The following is an 11,927-nucleotide window of genomic DNA, read 5'->3' on the forward strand; positions in this document are numbered from 1 at the left end:
AACTAATAATCAATATCCGAAAAGCAGTATTGTCAGAATTTAACTAAAAATGGAAGTACGCCACATAAAACACGATAGAGGGAGTAATTAGTATCAGTCTGATTGTAATTAAATTATTCATTTTGGAAGGTAAAATGATCAATTGAAGAAATGCATATCAATTTCTAATGACATTGTGATCAAGAGAACGTTTCGAATTCGAATCTTCAAAAAATGTTTCTTAATAAATAAACACTAACAAAAAATTAGTTAGGCTAGTAGGTGTCAAATACCATATATATATATATATATATAGAAAAGTCAGAAAAAATATTTTTTTTTGGGAGATAAATATTTTTCTGACAAGTGTAATAATCACTAATGAAAGAATAAAATATATTTAGTATATTCCTCTGATACCAAACAAATTGTTGTGTCTCAAGATCAAAGAAATAAAACAAACATTTTTGCCAACAGAAAAGAAGAATCACACACAAAAAAAAAAAAAAAAATTGATTCCCTGGAAGGCCAGAAAACTGGTTCTTTCTGGGATCAAAGGGGTTTCATTTTTTTTTTTTTAAATAATCTTTATGTGGATTATTAATTCTGTTGATATATTCCTATTGATATCCTATCTTGAAATTTTCATCATTAAATTCGATAACAATAAGGACATATTTGGACAAATCCCGGAGAATATTAACCCCAGAAAGAGGAATATTGTGGTGTTGTGACAACGGACTATCAAACAAGAACTTGATAAACGAAATCCGTTAAACCAAAAAAAAAATTCAAAAAAAAAAGATCTATTGTTGATGATTCATGTGAATATTAGGAATGAAATTTGGTAGCAAGAATAAAATGAAGATGAAGATGAAGATGAATTGTTTTAGATGTTGTGTTGCAAATGAGGATCATAAAAAGACTTTGAAAAAGAACAATCAAGAACACAAAAACAACAAATCTCAATCTTCCTTTGACAATCTTTCTTTAAAAACTGGTAATTTTCACTGTTTTGATCTAATTTTTATTTGAAGTTCATTGTGTTTCTCTCTAAAATGTCATGAATTGATCACATTGATGCATGTATTTTGACAAACTAGGCTAAAAATGTGTGTTTAGCTACTTTTAGGCCCGGCCGAGTCAAACTATGTTGTTCAGACTCTCCAATAATGTAAACACACCTGTGTTGGATTCTCCAAAAAATGTACTACTTTTGAAGAATCCGACATGTGCCTAGTGACATTTTTGAAGAATCTGAGCAACGTCGGAGTCAGAAAGACTTAGATGACTCAATGTTCATATTGGGGTAGGGAGAGTGAGGAATAGAGGGAGTAGTCGAACCACAATATGAAATGTTTGTGCTGGAAGTTCATCGAAAAGCTTAAGGTTTATGATAGTTTGACAGATAACAGAAATATGAAATGCTTCATTGAAAGATCATCGAATATCCTGAGTTTTTTTCTAGCTTTCACATGATATTAAATACCCTTGTAATTCATATTATTGTAAACTTGGCAATGCAGATAGCAACAGAAGGAAGTATATAGCAGAAGAAATAGCAAAACTTGGAAAAGGCAACATTTCTGCAGAAATCTTCTCATACCTGGAGTTGAAGATCGCCACTCAAAACTTCAACAACGATCGTTTGCTTGGTGAAGGTGGCTTTGGAAGAGTGTACAAGGGCCACATTGAAAGCAAGAATCTAGTACTTACCTCTCATCTCTTCATATCTTTCTCCGTGTTTTCAACATTATATATACAGTCAAAACCTCTCTACAACAACGTTGTTTATCTGGATACTCTTAACCATTCTAGTGAATTGTAGTTATAGTACTACTTGTTTGAGACTGAGGCGTAGTTGTTGTTGACTAAAGGTTTAACTTTTTCTTGTTTTATTGTTCTGTTTTAGGATGTTGCTGTGAAGCAACTTGACAGGAATGGTTTCCAAGGAACTAGAGAGTTTCTTGTGGAGGTTCTCATATTGAGTCTTCTTCATCATCCTAATCTTGTTAATCTGGTTGGATATTGTTCAGATGGTGATCAGAGAATTTTAGTATATGAATACATGCCAAATGGTTCACTAGAAGATCACCTACTTGGTAATGTGTTAAACAAATCTTGAAAATATGTGTATATTTAAGTAGTTGAGATATGACTTAACTTTATACTATCAGCGGATAGAAGTTGAAAGACGTTTTGATTAATGACTTGACTATAATCATATTGTTTGACAGAAACTAGTCCAGATAGAAAACCACTTGATTGGGATACAAGGATGAAAATTGCAGAAGGAGCAGCAAAAGGACTTGAATACTTGCATGAAAAAGCTAATCCTCCAGTGATTTACCGCGATTTTAAAGCATCAAACATACTTTTAGATGAGAACTTTGATCCAAAACTCTCTGATTTTGGACTTGCCAAGCTAGGTCCAACTGGTGATAAGAGTCATGTGTCTACAAGGGTCATGGGAACTTATGGTTATTGTGCACCAGAGTATGCTTCCACAGGACAATTGACCACGAAATCCGATGTGTATAGCTTTGGAGTTGTATTCTTGGAGATGATCACAGGTAGAAGAGTCATTGACACCTCAAAACCAAGTGAAGAACAGGATCTTGTTCTGTGGGTAAGTTACAAACAATTCAATGTCACTAAGTAATGCTCAAACACCCAACTTTATGGATAGTTTACCTGTATTTTTATCTTTTAGGTGACGTGATAGATGATAAAACTCTTATACAAACTGCTTGACAGGCACAACCATTGTTCAGAAACAAGAAAAAGTTTCACTTAATGGTAGATCCATTGCTGGAAGGGAACTATCCAAGGAAGGGACTGTGTCAAGCACTAGCAATTGCAGCAATGTGCCTGCAAAATGATGCCAGTGTTCGTCCGTTGATCAGTGATGTAGTTACTGCTTTGGCATTTCTAGCAGGGAACAAGAAAAAGGACGAGGACGAGGAGGAAGCTGCACTAGACACTCCAAAAACACCATTGCAAAGTAATACAGAGAACATTGGAACTAATGAAGCTAGTGTTGATACATAACAAAACTAAAGCCTTCTAAGCATAATCAACACTTGTTTTCTTGTGAAGTTTCTTCAGATTTTGTACATTGTGGTAAAATTATTTAGAAGGCTAATGTATATACAAAGCATATAGATGACCAAAATCATGTAGCTTTTCAAGTTTATTCAAAGATAGTACATGACTAATGTTTCAATCTAACAATGTTAACTGGGACAACTTATCTATATATGAAAAATATGTCTTGTTTAACTTTCAAGGACCACTTCACTATTGAGCTGCGAGAACAACTCGCAGTTGAGAGTACAAATAACAGCAAAATTGTGATTTGCAAGTGAAACAGGCTGCCGAAGTACACATATTCGAAGAATAAAGTATAGCAATTTACATTAAATCGGTGAAATATCAATCGAAGTAGAAGTTTTTCCAAACCAAACAAGTAAACTGGGAAAAGAGATGCTTCCAAGTAAATTGAGCAAACCCCAGAGAAAATTCATGACACTGACTTCATGCAACGGGTGAATAACTGGGAAAAGAGTTGCTTTCCGAGTAAATTGAGCTTGCCCAGGAGAAAATTCACGAGACATTAACTTCAGTTTACTTCTCCAGCTCTTGCAGATCAATATCCCAAGCAGATGCCAACTGCAACAATAGTTGCTCTGGTGTTGCACCTTCCCAGTCCTCAGGAAGGTCTACTGATGATGAAATTTCGTTCAAATTTAACAGCAGCTCTTTTTTAACTTCCATAGGAAGGTCCACAACCTCAGGTTCATTTTCTACGACAATTTCTAGCAACTGAAAATACAATTGGAAGAAAAAGGACACGATATAGTCAGTTTAAAACTAAGTTCCATATATCAAACTTCAGCTTAAGTTTGATCACATTTCATAGATGAAACAAAGGAGTTTAACACAGATTACGATGTGTGTGTGTGTGTGTGTGTGAGAGAGAGAGAGAGAGAGTTGTTTTGTTTTAGGAAAGACACACATAACCGGGAAATAGTTTCTTCAAAAATAAAATAAAATGCAACCAAAGGGCTCTTCCAAGAGCAATTCTTCCAGAGCAAACAAATCAAATTCTTTCAATACCCTATCCAAATAAACAATTTTTTTCAAAAAACAAACTAAAAGCAGAACGGTTTGGCAGTCCAGATACAACCTACCTAATTGAATAATTCACCAGCGGAACATCATTTAAAAGCCTAAGTGGATGATAAAAAACATTGATAAGGTACTAGTTGTTTTCTAAAGGCATATTACACAAACAGATGCTCAAACTTGGTATCTGGCACTCGAACTTTGAGAGTGTACATCTAGACACTTCAACAACTTGGTCTCAATTGGCAACTTAACTCTCCAACTCATCCCCATTGTGTCTCATGGACACACAATGTTGACATGGCACATAAATTTTGGAGGTGTCCGAATTATTTTGTACGTTGAAGTGTTCAATTGACATACTGAAAATGAGTTGAAGTGTTTAGATGTGCATATTCAAAATCGAAGTGTTTAGTTGCCAGTTGAGGACAAGATGAATTATCTATCTATCTATGTATTATGCCCTTTCTTAATGGTTCCACAAGGTGGCAGCAAGTTTCAAACAAAATATAAATGATAACGCATGCAATTGATTTAGTATTCCACATATATCTCCATTACTGTTAGACAAGAACCAACAGCGTGACATATCTACCCACATATTTAGTTCCTTCGGTCATGACACATAAATAGTCTCTTGGAAGAATTAGAAAGCCAGTGCAGCAATGTATCCAAAATGTTTTTACCTCAAACCAACAAAAGGATAACAACCAATAAAGGTTATTAGGCACAATATATCATACTAAATGTGTCTCAGAGTAGCTCTATGCCATCTACTCGCTTACCCTAACAGAACAACTAAAACTACATGAAATTTGTCGTTATCATCTGCGCAGAGTTCTACTTTCACAACTTACTCTGGGAGATACTATATTAACATAAAGTCAAAAAAGCTGCTACCAAGGCATTAGAGAAATTTGTACCTGTTGTACCCAAGATAAACAGATGTCTGTCAGGTTTGGCTCCAGAAGAAACTGGGCAACAGCATGCAAAGTCTCACTTGCCACCTCATTGGACAGTTGATCAATCACTGGACCTGATCTATCCATCAGCTTCACAAGCAAGAAATCATCTCCAGTAGATAAAACTTCAGAAAATGCTGAATCCATATCACCCACAGAAAATGCATCCATTGCATTGGTCCAGGAAGTCCAAACTGGATCACGCTCTTGCATGTTATTGTCATCTGTTAGTGCTTCAGCCTCTAATTCTGGAATAGCTACTCTAGTACCTCGAGCAGTTCCATTGTCATCACCAGCCACACGGATTGCCTCCAAAGTTGCTTCATCCTTTGAAGCTTGCCAGATACTTCTAGCAGAAGGTCCCTCGCCAAACCTAACAGGTCCTGCTCCTTTGGCCCATCCTCTCCTTGTGCCAACCTGATCTATCTCGTTTTCTAGTTTAGATGACCTAGCATCCATGGGACCACCACCAATACCTCTCCTAGATCCTGATTGCCCATTCTTACCATATGAATGGAAGTCCCAAGCATCAGGATTATCAGATCTACGTGGTGGGCTCCTTCCCCTCATACCTGATGAATTACCATCAGATGGTACAAACCTCTCTCCAAATGGTATGCTACCTTCACTACCTCTACCAAGCTTGGTACTAGAGTAATCGTGGAAGCTATTATACTTCCCAAGGGGCCTATTAAGAGATTCATCAAATCTTGCCGTAAAAGCACTACCTCTTCGACCTGCTGAAAGAGATAAATCACGTGCCATGTCTTCAACAACTCTTTCAAGACCACGTACTCTGTTCTCGAGAGCCACCATGCTACCATGAGATCCACCCATGAAATCCTGCAATTTGGGAGACTTGTAAGTAGAAAAGTAGCTACTGAAATCATTTTTTTATAAAACTAACTAATTAGGCAAACCTGCAACATATTCGTCAGATGAGCCTGCTGTCTCTCCAGAAGTAACAATTGTCTTTGAATAGCAAGCCAGTTTCCTTTGTTAGCCATAAACCCCTCAGGCGGACCAGCATTTTTTGCAAAACCAGCACGGTAACTGGATTGTTCCCTCTGATTCAAATCTCCATCATCAACAGTATCATGTTCTCTGCCACTTACCCCCGAAGTTTGACTCTCCGAGTTACTATACCTAGCATCACTATGGCTTTTCCTCATTATTCTCTGTCCTGTTTCTGCTTTGTCTGGCGCAGACTCTACTTCAGTTGGTGTATTAGATGCATTAAGACATTGACGAGGGACAACCACCTCCACAGGCAAATCATTTGAACTCCTTTCTTCAAGTTTCTGAAAGAATTCTGGGTTCAATTTTCTGTCTGACAAAGCAGGACCTCTCTTCTTTAATATGCCCACTGTTATATCAGAGAAGTTGCTATCCTTAGTTTTGGAAAGAAACCATTTGAAAAAGTTCAAGATAAATCATACACCAAAGTCTCATTTCACTCACCAGCATTTCGGAGGTCCTTTTCTGACGATCCGGCAGATTCAGAAGATTCTCCATCTGAAAGGATATTCCCATTAAAGCAGGAAAGATACCCTTAGATCTAAAGTAGCATATAAAATTTCATGCTTCCCTACTTACCAACACATGAAGCTTTCTGATCATCTGTGGCTCCATCTTCTTTCCCTGCAATTTTCTTCCAGTGCTGCAAAGCTTCCAACATACTATCTCTCACCGGTTTTATCTGGGAAGCCCGAATACATTTTAGATTTGCACAAGCAAAAATTATCTCTAATGACAAAGAAATAAGTGAATAACATATATCTGCTGAGTTTAATGTGGCCACAAAACTAGCATTTAGCATATCGTTGCAAACTTCAAGTTCAAGGATATGGATAAATCATAACTCATCCATGTTCTCATTTCCGTTCGTCAGAATTCAGTTTATATTTTGATGATTCAAAGATGGTCCATGATAATCATATCGACAGAGGTGTTATTATTGCATTACATGACATAAATAAGGTAAAATCATTTGCAGATCATCCACCAACTTTAGCACCTTCTACTTTGGCCTTCAGCACCAAACTTATACCAGATCTAAATCATTCCAACTCTCTTAATGGCAACATTGGCTAGACATGATCTCATTATTGTTGACCAATCTTTTACCAAACTAAGGTTATCGTTAGTTAGTTAACCCTCAAACTAAATAAGAAATAACCTTAACACTACATCACATAATTACTAGAGGAAGGTACCTTGTCAAACCGAGAAGCTTCAAGCACAGTTAAAGTGGAAGTAGCTCCCCCTGCTACCAAGTTGCTTGAATTCAATGCCAAGGCGCTTAATGTATCAGCTGCAGCCTTACGAGTTGCCCAATCTGTATTGCTGAGGCATTCATGAATTGTCTGCAGTAAAGGTTCCAAATTTTGCTGTGCTATAGCCCCTACCTGCAATAATATGTTATCTGAAGCCTTCAAATATTGCACAACCACTTTAAAGATGACAGGTAAGTTCACATTATATGTGATGCCAAATATTGTGATACAGGAAGGAAGAAAATTCAAAGATGTGCAATATCTCGGAGTGTAGTTCATATACTTGTATGGTTTTGCCAATATTGCAGAGGACGGTAAATCTAATATAACAAGATGAGTCCTCAGTCAATACTACCGTTATCTGAACCTTTAAATATTGCACAACCACTTTAAAGATGACACGTAAGTTCACATTATATGTGGTGCCAAATATTATGATACAAGAAGAAAGAAAATTCAAAGATGTGCAGTATCTCGGAGTGTAGTTCATATACTTGTATGGTTTTGCCAATATTGCAGAGGACAGTAAATCTAATATAACAAGATTAGTCCTCAGTCAATACTAACATTATCTAAAGCCTTCAAATATTGCACAACCACTTTAAAGATGAAATATAAGTTCACATTATATGTGATGCCAAATATTATGATACAAGAAAGAAAATTCAAAGATGTGCAGTATCGCTGAATGTAGTTCATATACTTGTACGGTTTTGCCAATACTGCAGAGGACAGTAAACCTAATATAACAAGATGAGTTATCAGTCAATACTACGATAAGCAAGCAAAATTCATTACTCATTACTGAAGAATAATCTACAAGTAGCCAAACATGTATGAATTATGAAAATTAAAGAACTAGAGATATGTCAGGTAAACTAGACCTCATGCTTATAAAAAGAGGTATAACCAGACCACACTCTTAACGAAATGTCTTTTCTCCCTTTAATAAGTATGCTTAACCATGGTCAAAGTATGGTATAATACTACAATATGATTTGATTTATACTTTGTTCGTACCTCAAAAACTTTTTGAACTTACCGTTTCTACTTCTTTTAGATACGTAGAAGAGGCTCCCACTGTTCACAGATATTGAGAGTTGACACCTTAACATTATCTTCACTTTATATGGTAACTAAACAGCATCTCTCTTCACTTTGGAGACTCAAGTATCTAGAATGACCCTAGAGGTCATGTGCAAGAGCTTTGGAATAGCCTAGAGTTCACAAGTAGAGAAATCATTCTTTTGTTGGAATAACTAAAGCAGACTTTTGAACATAACTTGATCTGATTGATCCATGCATCAGCGAACATTCCTTTTTTTTATTGATGTGTTTGAATTTATTACTTAAGAGTTTCACAAATATGTGCCTTCTCTTATTTTATTTTTTATTTTTTTTGGATAAGGTAAAGTCATATTCCTCAGCAATGAAGGCATGCTGGCAACCATCGAAAATTGCAAGGCAAGGAACATAATTACAGAGCCTGTAAAATCTACTAGCTGTTCTACTTCATATATACCCTCTTCTTTACACCAAAAATATAGAGTATTAATGCAGTAATCTTTAACTTTCTGCATTGGGTTAGTAATAATCTCAAAACATCTGTTATTTCTTTCCCTCCAAACTGACCACCATATGCAAGAAGGGACAATGCTCCACCACTTTTTCTGTTTTTTACCCCCATCTCTCCTGATCCTTTCTTGATTCTCACACCATCATATTATTTCAGGGGTATATTTTAGGGAACTACTGGACATTCTTCCTCTCAAATCCTTCTTTCCACTTCAAGAAATCTTATCCTAGAACGCACAGCCCTTTCCAGAAGTACCACTTAACTAACTACAAAAACAAATGTTTCTCCCTGTGTTTTTGCCTTTTTAGACCTAAAATAGCCCTAGCCTTACTTTAGATCTATCTGTACTCGCACTTATGCTTGATCATCACCTACATGTTCAAATTATGATTTGCACTTCAAAATTGAATGTACTCTTAAAAATACATGCAGCTTGGGGAAAACGACCAAATCCACTAATTATTATTATTGTTGTGAAACAGGGTCAGAGAGGAATAAATGCTTTGACAACCAAGAAAGATGCAGAAATGCTATCTTAATGAAGCAGAATTCATACTGTGTAACCTGTTATATGCATAACAATTGACTATGGCTGCTCCCTCAAAAAAAGATGTATTTGACGTCAAATGATGATTACAGTAAACAGTTCCAGAAGGACCAGAAGCATGGAATATTCAAGCAGAGACATACTTGGCATTGCAATCACCATTCCCTCATGGAGCACTACAGGCACACTACATAGTAAATGAATATAACCTTCAAGTCCTTCACAAGACTCCTCTTTGACTTTCATTATTTCCTCCCAAAAAGCCTATACTAATCCCCCAATATTGTACAGAAGGTAAGGATTAGGTGATGGTATTTGATTCTCATTGTGTAGCTAAACATCACTAAGCCAAATTAGAATATTTTAGTGTTCTACTCACTTTTGAGTGTTGAAAGAAACTATAACAAATGGGTACTTCCTCCATCCAAATCTATGTGGCACCATTTGACTGGCATGGAAAGAGAGAAACTGCAGATGCTTTGATGGAGTATCGACTCCCATAAGCACCATTAAGACTAGGTGTTTAGCTAGTCTTTATAATTGGCACCTTCTCTCCCCTGTAAAGAATATGGATAATTTTTTGGATTTTGTTAGCTCCCTAACTCTAGCACAGTAGGGTTTAAAGGGGTTTATCTTTTGGCTGCTTTACAGGTTTTTGCACAGTTAGCTTCACGTTATTTATGTTTGAAGAAGCTTTATTTTTAACTGTAACCATTGCATCTCCTTGATGCCTTTCTAATACAATACTTCACCCAAAAAAAGCTTTTGAAAATTGTGGTCTAAAACAAGTCTTAGACATTTATGTGGCATCTCATTAAGGATAAATGCAGATTTAAAGTTCTATTGTTCCTAAGTATAGAAATTCAAAAAATATTGTTCTCAAGTACACTTTCGGGACAGGGACTACATCTTAAGGCAAGCGAGTTTTAGACTGTGTGACCCCCGTAGCCTAAATGTGTTAAATTATTGGAGAAAAGGAACATTTCTATTTGTTTGTTTCAAGTATGCAGTACACGATCTCACTTGCCGGCAGATGTTTCTGGACAAAACATGCGAAAATATTTTATTGCTGGGCGGCTTTGAGATTGAAGATGTTGAATTACGCGAACTCTCTCATGTAAGTTTAATCTATTAGATATGGGACATTTCTATTCACCTATTACTCTATATTAAGCCTGCAACACCAGCACAAAAGTTCACTTGGCTTCAACTTAATATCAAGAATATAACACTAACATTTCAGAAATGAATTAAACCTGTGGACTACTGTAAGGTAAACATATAACTGCATTAACGAACCTGTGATAAGCTTGAAACAACAGGCAATAAAGAAGCCTTTGCCATGAAATGTGGATTGTTAAGATACTTGCAGATCCTTGGACATAGCTTTTGAAAAGACAATACAGGGGGATCCGAAGCACATTCCACCATTTTAGCCATACACAAAGCAGCACCACTCTGAACCGTTTTGTTATTCTCATTCATTGCCTCAAACAATGGCTTCACAAACAAAGCAACTACAGACCCAATCCCCCCACTTTCAGCTTCTCCCTTCAAGTACAACGAAGACAACGACCCAATCGCATCACGACACGCATCCCTAACACCCGAATCCGAATCCTTCAGCCTTTTAACAATGTTGCCGATAATTTTCGTCAAATGGGTCGCCGCAGAATCTCCGTGCGAAGCACATACAGTGGGAAGAAGCCGAAGGGTTTCTTTCTTAACGGCAGGTTTTGGGTCGTTGCTGGCATCGTAAAGACAGTTAAGGAGCATTGAAACGCCGTCGTTTGATAGAGTTTGGATGATTTTCTCGAGGTCTTCAACAGCGATCTGATGGGTATCTCTGTCAGAGAGCTTAGAGATAGATGTAAGGATTCTTTGCTTCAGCTCAATCATGGCTAAATGGGTTGAAAGTGATGAAGATGAAGATGATGATGATGACCTTGAAGGGGGTGCTGATGATGATTGTGTTGTGGGTTTTGAGGGCTTTGAAGATTTGGATACTTGAGAAGCCATTTTTTCTGAATCTTGCAAAGAAACTATACGATTTTTTACAATGTCTGTTGATTTTGAAGGTCACTGAGGTAGCATAGTGGAAGAAGAAGATGAAGAAGAAGAGAAGATTTTGCGTTACTGAAAATGGAAGCTAACGAATTACAGAGCAGATGGAAAAAAAAAAAATTTGAAAGGAAAAGGAGATCTGCTCTGAGTGAACACTGGTGGGAGTGGGGTGGGGGTTTGGGGGTGGGTGGGGTGGGGGTGTGGAGCCAATATATTTTGAGTTCGTTTCGTGAACCGTCAAATCTCTCTGTAATAACGTAATTCATTTCGATGAAATAAAAAAAATCTTTTTTAATAATGATTGAGCTCTATATAATAGTGTGCTTGTTTTGATTTTCTTCGACTGTTATTATTACGATTATGCTAATTTATTCTTCGATTTTAGTAGTATCTTA

General features: G+C 36.6%; 2 protein-coding genes across 2 annotated transcripts; one reads left to right on the top strand and one right to left on the bottom strand.

Annotated features, from left to right (window-relative positions):
• The first annotated feature begins 433 nt into the window (after positions 1-433).
• LOC101262865 (probable serine/threonine-protein kinase PBL23) lies at positions 434-3,261 on the top strand. Its single transcript, XM_010328869.4, has 5 exons — positions 434-979; positions 1,506-1,687; positions 1,892-2,081; positions 2,217-2,608; positions 2,737-3,261. The coding sequence occupies exons 1-5, from the start codon at positions 817-819 to the stop codon at positions 3,028-3,030; spliced, it is 1,221 nt and encodes a 406-aa protein (XP_010327171.1). The 5' UTR covers positions 434-816; the 3' UTR covers positions 3,031-3,261.
• On the bottom strand, positions 3,254-11,717 carry LOC778348 (CONSTANS interacting protein 7). Its single transcript, XM_004248242.5, has 7 exons — positions 10,768-11,717; positions 7,286-7,477; positions 6,666-6,768; positions 6,531-6,584; positions 5,990-6,435; positions 5,031-5,912; positions 3,254-3,804 (listed from the first exon to the last, which is right to left on the bottom strand). The coding sequence occupies exons 1-7, from the start codon at positions 11,485-11,487 to the stop codon at positions 3,607-3,609; spliced, it is 2,595 nt and encodes an 864-aa protein (XP_004248290.1). The 5' UTR covers positions 11,488-11,717; the 3' UTR covers positions 3,254-3,606.
• Positions 11,718-11,927: the final 210 nt, after the last annotated feature.

Source organism: Solanum lycopersicum, chromosome 10 (assembly GCF_036512215.1).
Source record: "Solanum lycopersicum chromosome 10, SLM_r2.1".
Classification (NCBI taxonomy): Eukaryota; Viridiplantae; Streptophyta; class Magnoliopsida; order Solanales; family Solanaceae; genus Solanum; species Solanum lycopersicum.